Here is a 19,792-nt window from a genome sequence, read left to right as displayed (position 1 = left end):
GGAAAGGCTACCTAAGTATGGTTCTCAATCAGAGACAATGATAGACAGCTGCCTCTGATTGAGATCCACACCAGGCCAAACACACAGAAATAGAAAACATAGAACACAAAACAAAGAATGCCCACCCCAATTGAATGTCTTTGATAATTCAATGTTTTACACCCAACTTCTATGTTTTTTAATTTCAGGAGGAGGTTAAGCCTGCACTGAAGCACTTACAGGAGAAGCTGAATGTCTTCAATGACGTTAAACTGACCTGTTTAACGTCATGTGATCGCAGCCACATTTCCACCCTGTGGAATTATGGATGATAGACTGGTGACTGATGTTACTATCAGATACTTTCTTGTTTGCTATCTCCAGAGCCAGGCTCAGCACACAGAGAGGCAAATCAAGGAGTTTGAGAAGCTTCCTTTGTACCTACAAGAGGAAGAGGAGGTCAGGATGGTTGCACTAAGGGAGGAAGAGAAGCAGAAGAGTCAGAAGATTGAGGAGATGAGCAGAGAGATATCATCACTGTCAGACACAATCAGAACCATAGAAGAGGAGCTGGGGCCTAAAAGCATAACATTCCTACAGGTAAGGACCACTGTACTTTATAGAGAGCATTCTTCCCCAGGCCTTTGTTATAAGTAAGAAAGTGTTCTCAAAATACCTGGTATAATAAGAGATGGATAAAATGTATTTTGTTTCTCTGCAGCGCTACAGTGCCACCTTGGAAAGGTAAGTGATCTGCCTCCAGTCTCTCTCTTCTCAGTGGTTCAGTATCCAACCCCACTGACTCCTGTCTGTCCTTCCAGAACCCAGTGCACATTGCCAGACCATGAGAGGGTTTCAGGAGGACTGATTGATGTGGCAAAGCACATGGGTAACCTGCAGTATAGAGTCTGGGAGAAGATGCAGGCAAGAATTCAATACAGTGAGTATTAGATACAATTGGGATAAAACATTAACGCCACTAAAATGTTCCAACACAGAAAACAAGAAATACGCTTAGTGAATCAAATGTATGATGAATAATGAGATTATGTCCATACCTCAATTTGATTTAAGTATGGTATGTTTGTGTTATCTCTGTTCAGTTCCAGTGACTCTAGACACCAACACTGCAATCTCATATCTAATCTTGTCAGATGATATACTGCAACTTCCAGACAACCCAGAGAGATTTGATGACTATAAAATGGTCCTGGCCTCTGAGGACTTTAACTCAGGAATACACGATGAGGTTGGGCACAATACAGGACTGTTCGTTGGTGTGATCACATAGTCTTGCTGGAGGAAGGGAGACTTCGGCATGTGTAGAGGATCCTGGGGTGTGTGGTTTTGAAAGGATAGGTATGTAACGCTCTAATGGTGCCACGTGTTCACAGACTTGATCGCCTAACCGTGAGACAGAAACCCAAAGATGGTCAGAGTGCAGCTGGACTGGTACAGAGGAAAGCTGTCATTCTCTGACCCAGATAATAACACACATATATACACATTCACACACACTTTCATTGAGAGAGTCTTTCCATACGTCAGGAACCACTGTATTCTCCATCCTCTGAAGGTGTTAACAGTGAAGGTCTCTGTTACAGTGGATACTGCCTCCGTCTGAATCAGGGATTAGCATGTTGAATGGGTCAGTAACACTCACCGATGCGCTTCACCTGCTGTAACACTCTCATCAGTCAAACAATGATAACTCATCATTGTGTCCACCTTGTCTACAAACAGCAGGTATACACATCTGACTGACATTACAGTAGTGCAGAAATGGAGCAGCGTGATTGGAAACATTTCCCTTCAGACTATTTAGTGAAAAAGGTCACCTATAAAATAAACATTCAGGAGGTTGTGGGTGTCTTTTTTTTAAAGTGTATTTGCCATTGTGAACATAGGTAACTTGCTGATAAAAAGTTGTATATTCTTTAAAATGTCTGAGTTGGGATAGGCTACACAGATGCCACCTTATTTCCAAACCATACAGTTCAAACCATCCAATGATACTTATCATGTGTCTTAATTAAGACTTCAATTCAATTCATGAAGTTAAAAAGACTCCATGGGCCATCCTTGTCAAGACTGCTCCTCAGCCCTCCTAACACAGAGGAAAGTGGTAGTTGAGCTTGCATTACACAAGATGGGGTGAGTGTATTAAAGTGTATCAAACAGACACTAGAGGGCATCCTAGCCTTTCCATTAGGAAGAAGAAACACTGAATCAGCTGTATAAAAAAATGATTAAATCATATGCTGGAGGCTTTGTCCTGTCCTGAAAAGCTAACAAGAGCTGCTAGTAGGATAAAGGGTCTGGGTTGAATAACCCTTCGATTTTGTCAATCTAGGATAAATTGCCATTGAATTAAAGAATATATGCAGATTGTTCAAATAGATGACTGACTTAATTATTTTCCTCAATAAACTGAGTTCAAATGGACTTGATCTTAACCATGCCTGAGAAATGCTAAACATGTCAATATAAACACTTTGTGCTAAAATAAGACAAGCCAGATTCATGTCTTTCCTAACATGCATGTAGACGCTTAACAGTTTGATAAGGAATAGTGGGTGTATGCTTTGATGCTGGATTCCACTCCTGTCATTGGTTTGAGACCAAAGCAGCCAATGAGACTGTTCAGTTAGATTTCCTCATGCAGATACCAACCGCTGCAGTGGAGAGGAACTAAAGGCTTCTAAATAATACAGTAGTATGTGATGATGGCATATAGGAAGATTCCTACTACATCAAGGAAATCTCTTTCTTATTCTCCCTCTCTTTCTGCCCCCCCCCACACACACACACACACACACACTAGTTGCGACCCGTCATTCAGGGCAGGTGAGAGCCCCACCAGTTTTGAGCTCCACCTGTTTTGAGCTCCACCTGTTTTGAGCCCCACATTTTTAGCAAAACAATTACAAATTGAACAGTCTCATTGGCTGCTTTGGTCCCAAACCAATGAGAGGGCTTGCCTGTTTTGCATGTTATTTTGGCATTAATACATGTCACATATCAGTTTGCAAACAATGTATATAAACAATATATATATATATATATATATATATATCATTGAGTTAAGAAAGCCGCATACAAACATGGTCTCTTTTTGGTTTTCTTGAGTAAGGCAGCTCCAAAATGCAGGTGTTTCAGCCTAGCTCAGTGCTTTCTGTGGCGAGGCAAGCCAGCAGAAAATTCTAGCCCCTTGGATGCTGCCATAGAGTTACGTTAGAAATGCCCATCCAAGAAGGCTCAAGGTCATTGGCCACAGACAAAATGACGTCAAATGACATTATACAGTATGTACAGTAGCTTTGATTGGACTGATTATGTCAACTCCTGAGTGGTCCAGTGGTCTAAGGCACTGTATCTCAGTGCTAAAGGCATCATTACAGACACCCTGGTTCGAATCCAGACTGTATCACAACCGGCTGTGATTGGGAGTCCCAATGGGCGGTGCTCAATTGGCCCAGGTTTGGCTGGTGTAGGCTGTTGCTGTAATTAAGATTTATTTTTTAACTGCCTTGTCTGGTGAAATAAAAATAAAATAAACACCTTCAAAATCTTTAAAGCTAGCAGTCATCATCATGAATCAAATCGACAATCTACTTTTTAATCCTTGTCATATAAAGAGAAATAATGAAGAGAAATTATAGATTCAACAATGAGTGGTTTGGAAGGAATCAGTGACCTTGGCTAACTGCAATATTTGCAAAACAATCACTAGCCTGCTATTCAGTGGAGTGGCTATGTGGTCCCAAATCTGGGATTAAGGAGCTCTTTTCCAAGTTTATAATGATAAACATTCAACATTGGCCATGCTGTCAATGAAGCATCATTTGTGCCGTGCTCAAAACAACTGTTAAATTGAAACTGCAAAAACTCGGAATTGTAACTCTGGCCTCTTTCTAGAGCTACGACCTTAAGATCAATGACGTCATCATGATTCAACCTTGTTTTTTTCTGAGTTCACAGTTGTCTTGAAAGCAACATGAATTCAGAGAATGCTAGACTTTGATGACAAAATTTGTACATGAAGGACCACCGCGCCACCTTCCTGTTGAGCACAGCACAACAAGGTGAGTGCAGAAGTGTATTGTCTGCCACTGCATAAATTATGCAATATGCCTGGGAGATATGTATACTGTAGCTAAGAAAGTAATACTAAGTGTATGTTGTGTAGTAAGCTGTTAGTAGCCCATGTGCCTCACCCTAATAGTTTGGTCTATTTACCCCTCTTAATTTCGCCTACTGTTCTGACTTGGTGGTGCACATGTAGCCTATAAGCTGTTTTAGAGAAATGTTATCATTGAATGTTGTAAGAGCTTCCATTATCTGCTTATATGCCCCTTTATTTATCTTACGGTTCTGACGTGGTGTACAGGGAGAACACTGTACAGCCTATATTCTGAATTCTGTCGCTGTACATTTCAAAAGTGCTAAAAATATAGTTATACTGGCTACTGTCCTAGTTTGCTCATTAATGTCTAATCGAAATTACGGATTGCCTCTTATCAAATCAAATCAAACTTTATTTGCCACATGCGCCGAATACAACAAGTGCAGACTTTACCGTGAAATGCTTACTTACAAGCCCTTAACCAACAGTGCAGTTCTAGAAGAAGAAAATATTTACCAAGTAGGCTAAAATAAAAGGTAATACTAAAAAGTAACACAATAAGAATAAAAATAACGATGCTATGTACAGGGGGCACCGGTACTGAGTCAGTGTGCAGGGGTATAGGCTAGTTGAGGTAATCTGTACATGTAGCTGGGTGCGAAGTGACTATGTATAGGTAACAAACAAACAGCGAATAGCAGCAGTGTACAAGGGGGGTTCAATGTATCTTGTCCGATGGCGATTTTTATGAATTGTTCAGCAGTCTAATGGCTTGGGAGTGTAAGCTGTTGAGGAGCCTTTTGGTCCTAGACTAGACGCTCCGGTACTGCTTGCCGTGCGGTAGCAGAGAAAACAGTCTATAACTTGGGTGACTGGAGTCTCTGACAATTTTATGGGCTTTCCTCTGACACCGCCTATTACATAGGTCCTGGATGGCAGGAAGCTTGGCCATAGTGATGTACTGGGCTGTTCACACTACCCTCTGTAGCGCCTTACATGTCAGATGCAGAGCAGTTGCCATACCAGGCGGTGATGCAACAAGGATGCTCTTGATGGTGCAGCTGTAGAACCTTTTGAGGATCTGGGGACCCATGCCAAATCTTTTCAGTCTCCTGAGGGAGAAAAGGTTTTGTTGTGTCCTCTTCTCGACTGTCTTGGTATGTTTGGACCATGATAGTGCATTGGTGATGTGGACACCAAGGAACTTGAAACTCTCGACCCGCTCCCCTATAGCCCCATCGATGTTAATAGGGGTCCTGTTCGGTCCGCCTTTTCCTGTATTCCACGATCAGCTCCTTTGTCTTGCTCACATTGAGGGAGAGGTTGTTGTCCTTGCACCACACGGTCAGGTCTCTGGCCTGATCCCTATAGGTTATTTCATCGTTGTCGGTGATCAGGCCTACCATTGTTGTCAGAAAACTTAATGATGGTGTTGGAGTCGTGTTTGGCCACGCAGTTGTGGGTGAACAGGGAATACAGAAAGGGACTAAGTACACACCCCTGAGGGACCCCAGTGTTAAGGAACAGCGTGGCAGATGCGTTGTTAGCAGTCTTACCACCTGGGGGCGGCCCGTCAGGAAGTCCAGGATCCAGTTGCAGAGTGAGGTGTTTAGTCCCAGAGTCATTAGCTTAGTGATGAGCTTAATGGGCACTATGGTGTTGAACGCTGAGCTGTAGTCGATAGGTGTTCCTTTTGTCCAGGTGAGAAAGGGCGGTGTGGAGTGCGATTGAGATTGCGTCATCGGTGGATCTGTTGGGGCGGTATGCGAATTGGAGTGGGTCTAGGGTGTCCGGGAGGATGCTGTTGATGTGAGCCATGACTAGCCTTTCAAAGCACTTCATGGCTACCGACGCTTGTCGTACCCCTTTTTTCATAGTTTGTACATCTCAATTGTCATTAGAAACCACAATTTTAAGGTTTCAGCAAGTCAGCCATATCATCTATGTTTTTTTAAGGCAGTAAATAAGGCTGAATGGACTGTTTCACTGCCAAACAAGGCTCCGCTCATAGCCAGGTGTAGCAGTGGGAAGATGTTGGGTCTAGTGTTGGGACAGCTTTATGTAGGCCGTTTGTGATCACAGTTTGTCATCGTTATACTGCAATTAATGTATTGTTTAGTGTTGTGTTGTGTAGTGGCTTTACTGGCATGCATACCACTTTTTGCCCCACCAAGATTTACATGCTAAAATCCCACACACACAAAACACATACAAACAAAGGTAACCTGGTAGCCAAAATCATCCCCACACTTTGAATCAGAACATAATAATTCATTGTTAATTCAGAAAATATTCTGGAAAGTTAGTTGTCTAACATAACAAATATTATCTCTGTCTACACCCTCCTCTTCCCTCCCTCCATCTCTGAGCAAGTGGAGCGTAGCGCTGCGCTTTGATGTGGTGCTCTTGCGCACCCAATGTTCACATACTATAGTGGGCGTGGTGTTGGAAATGGAGATGGCGTCACCGGTAACGTGTTATGTGTGTACATAGTAGCAAGATTACAACGAGCCTGTGACAGAAGAGGCACACGAGTCAGATCATACAAGTCTGACACTTACAGCAGGACCAGGACTCGCTGCGAATTCAAACCCCGAAGAAGAGACACCAAATATTTTGGACCAAGAGGAGCTGACAAGGTGCTACAAAGAAAAAGGGATTCTGACATGCACTGGCAGAAATGTGAGTGTTTATTATGTTGATGATGAATACTACATTGTCAAGCAGGCTACTAATAAGCCTAGATACGAATATTGTGATCATATAGCGGATGTTGTGACATTGACAATCAAAAGCTATTGTTTACATTCTCTTTCTGCTCAGATTTGAACATCCATTCGTAATGTCTAAATTACATCATTGTTTTGATTAATAAGTGGCAAGTAGCCTACAACTCAGGACTAACATTCAAAGTAAATGATGGATGTTATAAAGTGGGCAGGCCTATATCATATCGTACAATTGAATGCATCAAACTAATGTGAGATTATTAAAAACGTTAATATTAAGAAGTTAAGTCAGCATTTACAGGCAATGATGAAAACAATAGCCTACTTTTGCGAATTGAAAACAGACAGCGGGGAAACCCTCTCAACCCTCGCCCATGTTCGCTACACCTCAGTTCACCTTTTAACGGTGGGTGTGAAGGGGGAATCTGGATAGGCTATTTTACACACGCAATAATGAACTTGATTTTGCTCAGAGTGCCACTGCCGGCGACGGACATAGTGTAGCATACTAGTCAATCCTATGCAATATATTAGTCTACACGGTGCCACAGTCATTGAGGAAGTTCAATTCGTTTTCTCTGCTCGGCACCACGGTATCATATTGAGCCAGTAAACAGAAAGGTCTTCGGAATCCCCGCCGCCCACGCGCATGACTAAATGGCCAGGGGTTTCCGCGATTTAAATATTACATCGCAACAACGTTCAGACAGGGTATCCCAGGCAGCCCTGTCTCCTTGTCATGGATCGTTTAACTAACGTCCCAACTTTGACAATTGTAAAAATCGACATTTGAAGATGTTTAGTGCAATAGGCTGATGTAAAGAACTTTCTGCACTGATATAATTATTTGTCTGCCTAATGATGTACTGTAACTCGGTACAAATGGACTTGTAGAGTACTACGTGCATTATTCTATACCCAAACTCAAGTAGAAATATGCTTTATAGAGCACTACATCACTATGTAGGTGATATTACAGAGTACAGCTGGGACCTTTGTTGCCTGCTTGGTGACAAAGAACATCTATTGAGGACAGTTCTCCCTCTCTGTGGGTGTTTTAAAAGAAATACTAGCTTTGGACATGGACAGTAGACTGCATTTAAGGGTTAATACCCAACTGTAGCCTATCCTGTATCTGTAAGGGGTTATTCTATCCCCCAAGATGCACTACTAGTCAAATATTTGCATTATATTATTTTTGGGGAGGCACATCTGCTGTCTACAATATGCACCAGTGAACAGAGCTGCCCTTCCGTGTGTAGATCACCCTTTCTTTCTCACCCCTGTGAGGCATCCCCTCTATTAGTATTCACCCCTCCTACACTGTGGTGAAGGTTGAGAAATGACGTCAGGGGGATTGACTTTACAGTATCTGATGATGTATTGTATGAAGATGAACTCATTAGATACATAGGAATAAAGTCTTGAGATGGTCACAACCGTTTTCAGTTTCATTTTACCAATAGGTCATCGTTTGGCAAATTGATTCTTATTTGGCCTATGACAGTAGTAGCAATGCATTTTTTATATAATATAATACAATATGAGTCTCTTACAGTAATGTTTATAATCATTGTTATAAGGTATGAAATTTGCACATGTAATTGATGTAATGTGTCATTTTAGTTTAGCTACAATTCCTTGGCATCTCCCATCTTATTTTTAGTTATGCAAGTGCCAGTAGTCTGTCTTTTATTCCTTACTCAGCAAGACAGTAAACTGAGGAAAGAGAAAATAAATGAGGGAAAAAATTGAGAGACAAGTAAAACTCAGGCCCAAGAGAAGAGAGAGACAAGGAACAGAATGTTAATAACTTCTGGAGTTTCCACAATGGCAGAACAGAAAGGCAGTTCCTCCTTTGTATCCATTTGAGTGGCTTCAAGTGATACCAAACTTTCCTCTTTGTGAGAGGGATATCAAAAGTTAAAATGCAACACAGCCCTCACCCAGGCATTCACTATACTCTTGCTCTCAAGTCAGCGATTTTGACGTTCCACTGAAACTGTGTTGATGGCACAACAAAAGTGTGTTTTTATCACTGCTTCCTATGTTCACCGAACCCCTTGGGGAATAGATGAGACTCCTGTAGCATTCAAATATGTTATTGCATCAAGACCAAAAACTCATGCTCACCCCCCAAAAAGCCCCCTTTATATGGCTTGATTGTCTTCCAAGAAAAAGACAGGTGATGTGAGATATCTGCGAGAAACAATCTACTCCATGACCACATTTATGAATCATCATGCTAATAGTCAGACACTATGTTATGGCTGCCAGCCCAGTCACACAGCAGAGCAGACATGGCCCACGTTTATATGTTCACTCTTCACTTCTGGGTTGTAAACGTGCTCTCGGCACACACAGCAGCGACAGGAAGGTGCTGTGGTTTACCACAGACAGCGTAACGGAGATAGACAGGAAAGAGTCACAGAAAATGTGTAGTGGCAAGCCTCCACAAGGTAGTGGTTCTATTGAATCTGTCTGTTAGTTCTGACCTCACAGCCTGTTTTCCTAATGGAATAGGTTCCTCAGAGCTCTCTCTCTACCTGTTTATGCTCCTTGGTGGAAATGTCTCTTTGTCTTTCACGTGCGGGGTGATGACTTTGAGGAAAAACTACCCTGTTTTGCTACACACAAGCAATATCAAGCTGGAAACCTCAGATACCTATATTTTTCACCACTATCTCTTTTTCCTCTGGCTGCTGAATGGAACAGAAAGTAACGGGGGAAAAGAGTAAACATGATATCATAGATGAATCATGGGAAATCACAGAGCTGGAGGAGAATGGCCTCTTTTTGCCAATCCTTTCAATCCAAAAACTAAAGAATGAAGCGTTATCCAAAATTACCACATTACTTCATATTATGTCATAACATTATACCAACAGCCTTAGCTGTGTCGCTCTGTAGTAATACATGTCTGATAAGAACAGTAGACCATTGTAGAAAAGCACCCCAATAGAGAACAATTGTCATGGTCGATTTCATTACTATCCACCAAAGATCATTCATTGCAACATCACCTCTGTCTCCACAGCACCGAAGGAGAAGCCGTGTTACACTCTTCCCACAGTGAAGAAACTCCTGGAGCAGAAGAGGAAGAGGGAGACCTCCTCGACGGCAACAACCAGTACCGGTGTCTCCACTGCCACTGTCCTCTCCCAACAGGTGTCAACACCAGAGAAGTCTACCTCAACAGGTGAGTACTGCTTGAAGCACCCATGTAAGCCCTTTGCAACCCAACCAGACCTGGGTCAAATACATTGTCAAATTATTCAAATACTTTTCCATTCTTTTCTCCCAGGTGTAGCCAGCAGCTACTCAGACATGGCAGTGGGGTATGAGAGATGGGGTCCTATGGATGAGCACCAAACCCTCTTGGCCATACAGGAAGGTCCATTCTCCCCTATGGGGAACAATTACTTCTCCAGCCCATCCTCCTCAATGGACTACAGCCATACTCCGGCCTACAGCCCTCAGATGGTCTCCAGCTACAACACACAGCAGATGCAGGACTACCCAGACACCAGGATGCCTCAGCATTATGTAAGGAGGACTGGTTTCTCGAACAGAAGCAATTTGACATTACATCATTATTTTGACTACTTGTTGTTCACGTGCTATTAAGTATATGAACGTTATGTGCTACAGCATTTATGATGATACCAATATTTTTCCTTTACAGACGGAGTGTCCAGTGACCGAGGCTGTGTCTAGTTTGGTTCCTTCTGGGCCCCTGCAGACCACTGTCTTCTCCTGGTCGTCGGGGGCCCTGGGCCCCACAGAACCTGTCCAGCAGGTGTTTAGTGGCCAGATGGATGTCACTAAGCTGGAGGAAGCCAGGATGTTCCTCAGAGGGATGGACTACAGCAGAACCACCTGGCAGGATGACGACGGAGACACGTAAGTGTGTGTGTGTCATCAGCTTGTGACCTGATTTTGAGAAAGTAGACATGACTAAGTTTGAGAAAATGTTAAGAGAAACTTTGCAAATAAAAATAAAGTGTCTTATGTCTCATGAGCCTTTATAACATTTTCGACTGTAGGTGTCACCTGAAACCAATTTGTCACATTGTCTTGTCTTGTCAGGATTCTGCATATCTATACAGCCAAGGGCCTGAGGGAGTATGCATTCGCTGCAGCAGAGAGGCTTGCTGAGCTGGGCAGGCTAGACTCCAAGGAACACAAGGGGAAGGTATGCACCAAGAAGACACTTCTTCTTTAGAGAACACAGGATTGAGTTCAACCCAAATGAGATGCTTCCTCTAAAATAAATGTGTGGATGCCATACATGGTGAGCCTTAGTTTAATAGCATTACCCCCCCCCCCTCTCCTGTATCCCAGACTGCTTTGCTGGTGGCGGTGACTGCTAACCATCCGGAAATCGTCCAGGATCTGTTGTCTTTAGGGGCGGATATAAATGCCTGTGATGTCAAAGGTCAAACAGCACTTCATCTTGCTGCCACCTATGGCTTCCCCAGGGTTATGCAGGTAAACCAGCAGCACTGCCTTCAACCAAAGTTATCATCTGTTAGGGCTCAATCTAGATAAATAACAGAATGATGTGAATAACCATTTTCAATCTTTGGATCTGTATTTGTAGGTTATTCTCTCCATTGGGCCTGGAGTGAACCTGGAGGCTCGCAATTTTGAAGGTAACATCCAGCTTATGTCAAATGAGAAGAACACAACCATTACTCAAAATACATCTGACAAATGATATAGTAAGACGACAGAATAAGTAACAACAATATAACTTTTTCCCCCACTCCTGTCTCAGGTCTGACTCCTCTGCACTGTGCAGCCATCTCCCACAGTGGCACCCTGAAGACTCTCTCCTCCCTCACCTCCACAGGGCTGGGTGATGCCAGCCTGCATGCCCTGGCGGAGGAGAAGCTCTCCTGGCTGCAAATGCTCCTTAACACCGGAGCCTCCCTGACCAGCCAGGTACTGAATGCACTACTTAAATGTAACGTACCAGAGTTAGTATTTTAGAGCCAGTGTTCTACAAGAGGTGCCAGTACTCAATAAGTAGAAAACACTATCTATACCTCCATCCTCCCAAGGGAATGGCATGGTTCGTTTTGGTAGAAAATAAATAAAATCTGGAGCTATTAGTCAGCTTTTTGTCTACCCAATCTCACACCTGCAAAAATCTATGATGGGTTTTGAATATTTTCCTCACTTTCGGCGCATTGCGGTTTCCTTTGGAGGCTTCCTACAGTGTTTTCCTCTGTTTCCAGGAAATCAAAAGTAACAAGACTGTTCTTCACCTGGCTGTGAAGGAGGGGAACATCCAGCTGGTTCGCCATCTGCTGAAAACCCCCCTGGACAACATGAGGGACTTTGTCAACATGAAGGTCAGTTCTGCTGTGAGATTGTCCCCTCTTCAAAGGTGTAGAGAAACTGACCTGTGTCCTGAGACTCCATGAAAAGAGAAAGGAGAGGTATAACATCTTCAGCAGTGTGTGAAAAGGTGAAAGGAAAAGAGTGAAAAGAAAGGGAGACTCATCGACAGTGTGTGCATATCTAATTATTGCCTTAGTGTTGGTCAATACTCACAGCTTCATGATTCCCTTTACCTCCTCACCGGCAGGCCCACGGTCATACCGCACTGCACATGGCTGCTGGTCTCCATGGCAGCCCACACCAGGAGGAGATGCTGAGGCTGCTGCTGAGCAGAGGGGCCGACCCCAGCATCCGCAACCTGGAGAACGACCAGCCTGCACACCTGCTGCAGAGTGGACCCCACGGGGAACAGGTGAGCAGTCAGACAGACAGACTGCAAATGGCCATTTTGTTTCATTCATATAATCTCAGCTCACCTATTCCTGTCCCGTCTGTTTTCAGCTCAAGCTCATCCTGAAAAAGCGAAGTGCTTCCTCTCGTCGACGTGTAATGTCCTTACAGGACCAAGAGTGACCCGGACTACTTTTTATGTCCCTGTGTATCCCTCCACCTCTTTTCAGAGGAAGTACTGAAGGTCTGTACTGTAGGTTGAATCCAGACATCTGTACTTCCAACAGGGAGGGATTCTAGCGTATCTTCATGTGAGGATTTTCAAACACCGTGAATCTCTAATATATACTAGAGCATTCACTTTGAAACTATATGTTTGATTGACATGATTTTGGTCCCTATCTGAATTCAGTTAGCAATGACGTTTATGTATTTTTATATCTTAATGGGCAGCTATTGTTTTTGTTTAATGGATATCTAGCAATGAGCAGTGGTAACAGGTGGTATTCCAGTCCCCCCTGACATTACTGTCACTCAGTACAACCTTGATTTCTATGATAATCGTTTACATTATATTCAAAGCTTCCGAGACTCATTGTATGAGTACCCCCCCAGCCGGGAAGCCCTCCTTAGTGGTATATCTGAGGAGGGTTTCTGGGCTCCCACCCCCACTCATTCTCTTGTCAAAACTTCCCACCATGGTCAGAAATCATATTGGTTTGTTGAAAGGTGGTTGTTGTTTCACTAAGCATGTGACACAGTGTACCATTGTGCTCATGCTTTCAATGTTGCTTATAACTTATCTAGGTCTTTTCTTTTTATATTTGATATACTCACAGCACTCATTGAATAGCTAATATATTGTCATTGGTGGAAAAACTACTCAAGTATGACTTTTGAGTAAAGGTAAAGATACCTCAATAGAAAATGACTCAACTAAAAGTGAAAGTCACCCAGTAAAATATTACTTCAGTAAAAGTGTAAAAGTATTTAGTTTTAAATATACTTAAGCACCAAAAGTAAATGGAATTGCTGAAATGTACTTAAGTATCAAAAGTAAAAGTATTAATCATTTCAAATCCTTATATTATGCAAACCAGACAGCACAATATTTTTTTGATTTTTTAATTTACAGATAGCCAGGGGCACACTACAACACTCATTTGTGTTAAGTGAGTCTGCCAGATCAGAGGCAGTAGGGATGACCAGGGATTTTCTTTTGATAAGTGCATGAACTGGACCATTTCCCTGTCAAAATGTAACAAGTACGTTTGGTTGTCAGAGATAATGTATGGAGTAAAAAGTACATTATTTTCTTTATGAATGGAGTGAAGTAAAAGTAAAAGTTGTCAAAAAAATGAATAGTAAAGTACAGATACCAACCAAAAACGTAGTACTTTAAAGTGTTTTTACCACTGTATATTGTCTCATTCATACTATGACTTATGAAAATAACATTTTACATTTACTGTGTAAAGGGAATATGTTGATATTGACCACACATGCTATATAATATTATATAACATATCAACAGTGTATACAATGTAGTATCAGTAGTATTCATTTCTTAAAGGGCATTATAGGAGGAGTATTTCAGTTATGACTCGTTTCACCTTAAAGTAATCAGGTATTTTCAAACATGACTCATGATTGAAAATACCACAACATGTTTTGTGGTGACAAGAAAACATGCATCACTTACTCATATACCTTTTATGACTGTTTAAAAAAAATCTCCAATCAGTTAGCATGCATGTGCCCTTTGAAATATTGCTGTAGTGAATATACCACTTCAGAATTGTAAGTGGCATAGAAAATACAACAAAATAAAACATCTCATTGGAGATATGACACAACATTTCCCCAGACTTGACTGTGATTTCCCCTAGTTTTGGAACCTGGGCAGTCTTAGTCAAGGAACATACAGAGATGTCTGTATGTGTTCCTAGGTCTAAATCATAGGTGAGTTAACATGAGGGAGAATAACTAATGTTATCGTTAAAAAATGGTACGAGAGAATCTGGTGATTTTGGCTGCTTGGGTCTACTTTGACAGTTTGTAACATTGTAATACTCCTGTTACTTTTCACTGAATGTATCCTTCTGATTAACTGAATTGCCTAAACTTAACCCTGGAATTAAATCTGTTCTTCAAATATCTCTATTTGTCATCTATTTTATACTCTATTTTAATCCACATGTATGTATTGATAAAGGTTCAGATTAAAAGATATGGGAAATAACTGTAAACAATACATCAATAAGACCATTGTATACAGGGTGATTTTTATTGCAGCAGCTGTCTCATTTGCTTTTGGTTAACTGTTACGCCATTGGCTCAGTATCAGGCATTACTAGTGCTGCATACCGGTAAATAAAAATATCTGAAGATAACAGACATTGTACTTGCAGCAAGTTAGAAACAGCTCTAAATAATGATAATACAGATATTTTATTTGCAGCTAGTTACTGTGAGTTCTTATCTTAATGTATTGATCTTTTCATTAAGCTTAAACTCATACACTTTTAAAATGCCCGCTCCTTCACACCCAAGGTAATACCTTTTTAGCGCTTTGAATGATTCTACTCATGCAATGTAACTTAAAATACAATAGGAGAAAGAAAAAGGCTGTTGACATACAAAACTGTACTGGTGGCACCCTCTTACAGAACCCAGAGAATGATAGGAGACTTCATTCCTGCTTCTGTTTCAAATTAACATCTGACATGTGGTTGACATCCTTCTCATTGCTACCTAGAACACAACCACACACGGCAGTCCACTTAATGCCATCAAAAATGACAGCAGATAGATCCTGAGCCAACCATCAGTAAAACAGTGGGATAATGGGGTTGGTTTGATATCTTAATTCATGCTTGAGGTTATTAATACAGGTCCAATGTGAAATCCTAAATGTAAAAGACCTCTCTCACGACTGGATGATAAAGTTGTAGATTTCTAAAGTGCATTGAGAGTACTATACAGTAAAATGAGACATGCAATCAACTTTCTTGGGTGTGCATGAAGTCAAAAGCAAGGAACAGAGAGAGCACAGCATTCAGTTCTGTTTCAACACTACCCATATCATGATATAGATTTACAGTGCACCTGAAAGCTGATCTTGCGCCAGGTATGTTTTTTTGCTTTTAGGTGCTTTTGGTGCCGATTGGGGTAAGGATAAACCCCAAATCAGCACTGAAGGCTACTTTACATTCTCTCCTGGGCAAGGTAGATTGATAGCACCTAATACAGAAGTCACAAAGACGGTTAAGAGTAACATCTTCATCTTGATATACATTTTATTTAAATCAAGAATGACAATTCAGTCATTCTTCTGGTCAACATGGGCTGGGTGTGCACCATACTTGATGTTCCAATGGGTGCTGATGTGTGGCAACCATAAATGTGAGAGTGTGTGTTATTATGTGTGTTGGCCTCTCTGCAGCACCTCCCATGATGAATCTCCCTCGCCTCCATGCACACTTCATCTATACTGTTTGAGGAGGCACTGCAACACAAGATAGAGGACAGAGTGTGTTATTTTTCTCTCTCTCTCCCTCCCTACCCCCCTCCCATGGCGGCTTACCCTCTGTCTTTGGTATTTGGGTGCCTGCTGGATTAGAGCTGAAGACGAGAAGACAAGAGAAGACAGTTATTCACTCTGACACAAGGAGAGAAAGGGAATTAAAGGAAGCAATCCTGGATAGTTACGACAGTTCAGTTCACCTCAAAGCTTTGTGGAAACAACCACAACGTAACCAAGATCATGTGTGTTCTGACCAAAGAGAAGGTATTTTAGACGGATTAGGTCAACTGTATCCATGCACAGAAGGGGCTGGGGCCACAAAGCTTTGACAATCACAGGATTCAATTTGGGGCAAAATGCAGAGATATGTCAGGATCTTCCCAATCGATGTCCTCTCTCAAAGGTTAGGGGAGAGGAAGAGACTGGGTCCGCATGCCATTGGCTGTAAACATACACTCTTTGAGGCCATCCACCCACACTGCCAACTCATGCAACAACGGCCCCCATTCTCAACTAGGGGCCCCAAAAAAGTCCTAATGCAGACATTTCCTTAATATTGCTTGGTTGACAAGAACACTTGATTTTCAAAAATGTCAAAGATGTCACAGAGTTAGACTACTAAACTATCTTGAGACATTTGACTGTAATATGATGCTCTGTAGGGTGATTGCTTAGTTAGTTGAATGGCTGGGCAGTGTTGTTGGATTTAGGGAGGGAGTGCGGGACTGTATTATCTTAACCAATAGGCAGCATTCAGACATGGGTTCCACTGTGGGAAGGGAGAGAGGGGGAAAGGACAGACATGGTAACAGTAAAATAGTATTCGTAAAGCCATCCTGTATTTGGTGGGGACTCCTCTTCCAAAGACTGATGCATTCCACATGCACAGGCGGAGCAACTGCCAAGCCCTGTACAAACTCTTACTTGGAAGACGATTTTGAGCATGTGAGTTTTTTACCTGTTGAAGAGATGAACAGTTATAGTAACCTTCAGAGAGTTACGTGTGAGCATGTGACAGACTAGGCGGAGTGTGTGCAAGTATACTTACTAAGAGCTATTAGGATACCAGACACAAACAAGATCACACCAATGATGACCCCTGTAGTTCGAAGTGTCTCATAATCTGAACCCACAAAGAAAATCTATAATCATGACCATTAGTAGTAGTAACATGGTACAACTCACATGCCATGTATGGTGCGACTCAAATAACAAATGAATCCATTCGAATGAATTCACTCACCATATTCAAAGTCACTTTGATCATGAAACATCAATTCTGTACAGAAAACACAAATTATTAATCAGAATCATCAACATTAGGCCTAATAACAAGGTTCTAACATTATGTAATGTAAGTTATAAAAGACGGCAGAATCTTGCAGTGCCGGAGAAGTGAACAGCCAATAGCCCGAGTCCAAGCTCATGGGAACGCCCTTTTGGGATGGGAGTCGGTTCAGCACCATGGGCAGCAGAACTAGACCGGTTTTGGGAAAACGTCGAAATATGAGTAGACTAATGTGGACAGATTTTGCTCTCGTATTAATCACTGATTCTAAATTGGCATACTAATGATAGCGTTGAAAGCAATTGCAATTTGAGTTGGTGCGTTGTTTTTGCTTAATGTGGTCACAGGAATTGACCAACTGGAAATACAATCAAAGCGCTACACCAACAGGGATATTTTATAGTTTACTAGACGTTTTCTTAAGACGACCACATCTGTCTCGGTGCTGCTTGACTGCGGAGCGCGGATCAATACAGGGTCTTTGCTCAGCAGAAAAAGACGGCCCACAGAAAGTGGGTTAGAAGCGCACGAGAGGCGTTCAGTGCAACGCGATTTACAAGACAATCAATCAAGTTACATGTATCGATTATCCATATCGGATGTGTTCAAAAATAGAACAATCCTAATAATTGTTAGTACAATATTTTATTTTATACACTAAAGTGCAGTCCACACCCCTGGTGCTGAACTGTTCTCCAATATATATCTTCAGATGAGAGCTCCCAGCCATAGTTCAAGTAAATATGCTATCTCTTGACTTTCACGAGCAGTAGGCTATAAAATCATCTTGGCAGCACTTATTAAACAGAGCGTCGACAATGCGGATTTATGTTGCTGAACCCCCACTTCATGTAATGGCTAAGTTGGCGCTTTCAACTTCTCCCCAGCGCACTACCCATCCCCTCTTGCACCCTGATGGGCAAGCCAACACAACCATTCACAAATGATAAGAAAACGATTAATTTACAAAAAAGACGGTGAGTATTACGTAATTAGAAAAATAAGCAATATGTTCATATATTACATGGAAATGGATCAAAACATGGGAAAAGTAGCCTAGCCTGTAAAGGCGCTCTACTAGCAATGCACCAATTGCTCATCAATCCCATGAATTGGAGATTGATGGGATGAGTCTAGGAGCAAGCTTAGCCTAAATAATTGATGTGCAAGAACAGCCTGAGCAAAGAACCTGTACCTAAAACACTGAACTGAAGAACAACAAAAACATCATGAAACGCACTAGTTTCAATTGTTTTGGTATTTTTAAATTTAAAGATGCTCTAGCATAGGCTACAGTCAGAAGAAGACAAACCTCCTTCAGTTGCCATGACTGCAGTCTGGATATACTGGGTCTTTGTCTGCTGAGTCTCTCTTGCGCCCCGATGCAGGTTTTCAGGTCAGCGGACAGAAAATGGGAAGACGCGCACTTTTGAGGTGTGTGGAGTAGGATTGGAAGAAAAGAAAGAAAACTGCGGCTCAATAAAGTCAATTGCACCAACACTTAGAAGGCATGGGGGTCCCTCTGGTGGTGATGCACAGGCACTGCATTCGGTTATAGGCTATTCAATACTGCAGCCTCAGTCTACTGAGGTATCCCCCAAAGACCGTGTGAGGTTGAAAAAAAATGTGCCTGCCAATGCGGATGGTTTTCTACTGTACTCGAGTAGCCTACTATCATTATGCCCCGAGGAGGCGTGGGAAACTGCGAGAGGAGGAATGCGCTAACAGGTCTCTCCCTATTCCGCCCATTGGCGTGTCTCTTTTGTAATGCGGCACGAGGAGAGAAGATATTCCTAGCAACAGAGCAACACGGGAGAGGCTGTGCACAAAGGAATTCCCGTCTTCTCATCTATATAAAAGTACAGAGTAAATGTATAGTAAAGAAGAAAACATCTTTAAGTCCCTGGTGCTGGTGTAGGCAGAAAATGCATGTGATCTTTCATGCAATCATTTTACTCCAGTTTAATGAGCTACATTAATTCACAAGGAATGCCTTAGTTAGCCTATATTTGAGTGACCAAGTGAATTTAAGAGAATTCTTATCATTTCAAATGGGAATTATGATTTCAAGTATTTTCCTAATGGGATGATAAAAATGTTTATCTTATGCAGTCAACCCCCCCCCCCCTCTCCTCTTTCGGTTGTGGCCACTTTCCTAGATGGAGGAAATACATCTGTCACTATTGAAAAGCTGTCTTTGACAGGTCCTCTCCCTCATCCATCCTGCAGCTAGACCCTCTTTGGCCAAGAATATACCAATAACCATAACAGAGTTATTTTCATGCTAATCTGATAGGCCACTTTTGTTAAGCAAAAAACTATCAGATTAGCATGCAACAATGGTTATAAACAATAGGCTGCAGCATGTTTGATGTTGCTGCACTTGTCAGGAGGTTGAATGAATT

At 42.0% G+C, this 19,792-nt stretch overlaps 1 protein-coding gene and 1 long non-coding RNA gene across 3 annotated transcripts; one reads left to right on the top strand and one right to left on the bottom strand.

Moving 5' to 3' along the window:
* Positions 1-105: 105 nt before the first annotated feature.
* Positions 106-13,582, top strand: LOC112227108 (NF-kappa-B inhibitor delta-like). 2 transcript variants are annotated; one of them, XM_024391953.2, is made up of 13 exons: positions 106-579; positions 701-723; positions 801-919; positions 9,872-10,033; positions 10,139-10,380; positions 10,520-10,737; positions 10,924-11,029; positions 11,179-11,325; positions 11,438-11,489; positions 11,615-11,781; positions 12,078-12,194; positions 12,431-12,595; positions 12,685-13,582. In XM_024391953.2, the coding sequence occupies exons 1-13, from the start codon at positions 304-306 to the stop codon at positions 12,754-12,756; spliced, it is 1,866 nt and encodes a 621-aa protein (XP_024247721.2). In that variant the 5' UTR covers positions 106-303; the 3' UTR covers positions 12,757-13,582. The 2 variants fall into 2 exon arrangements, with proteins under 2 accessions (XP_024247721.2, XP_042165519.1); XM_042309585.1 differs by lacking the exons at positions 106-579; positions 701-723; positions 801-919 and adding an exon at positions 6,114-6,787.
* Positions 13,583-14,839: 1,257 nt separating this feature from the next.
* On the bottom strand, positions 14,840-17,377 carry LOC112227101. The gene is made up of 4 exons (XR_002949821.2): positions 17,343-17,377; positions 17,148-17,222; positions 16,160-17,057; positions 14,840-16,081 (listed from the first exon to the last, which is right to left on the bottom strand). It is a non-coding gene; the product is annotated as an uncharacterized LOC112227101 (long non-coding RNA).
* Between the last annotated feature and the right edge of the window lie 2,415 nt (positions 17,378-19,792).

The sequence above is a fragment of the Oncorhynchus tshawytscha genome, linkage group LG03, assembly GCF_018296145.1.
Source record: "Oncorhynchus tshawytscha isolate Ot180627B linkage group LG03, Otsh_v2.0, whole genome shotgun sequence".
In the NCBI taxonomy this organism is placed as follows: domain Eukaryota; kingdom Metazoa; phylum Chordata; class Actinopteri; order Salmoniformes; family Salmonidae; genus Oncorhynchus; species Oncorhynchus tshawytscha.
This window is presented reverse-complemented; position numbering and strand designations above follow the sequence as displayed.

Bases quoted from the DNA above. Each gene is read 5' to 3' on its own strand.
- LOC112227108 (XM_024391953.2), top strand. From the start codon at position 304: ATGGATGATAGACTGGTGACTGATGTTACTATCAGATACTTTCTTGTT. The intron at 920-9,871 runs GTGAGTATTAGA...CTGTCTCCACAG, and splicing joins GCAGGCAAGAATTCAATACA to CACCGAAGGAGAAGCCGTGT. The intron at 11,030-11,178 runs GTATGCACCAAG...CCTGTATCCCAG, and splicing joins CCAAGGAACACAAGGGGAAG to ACTGCTTTGCTGGTGGCGGT.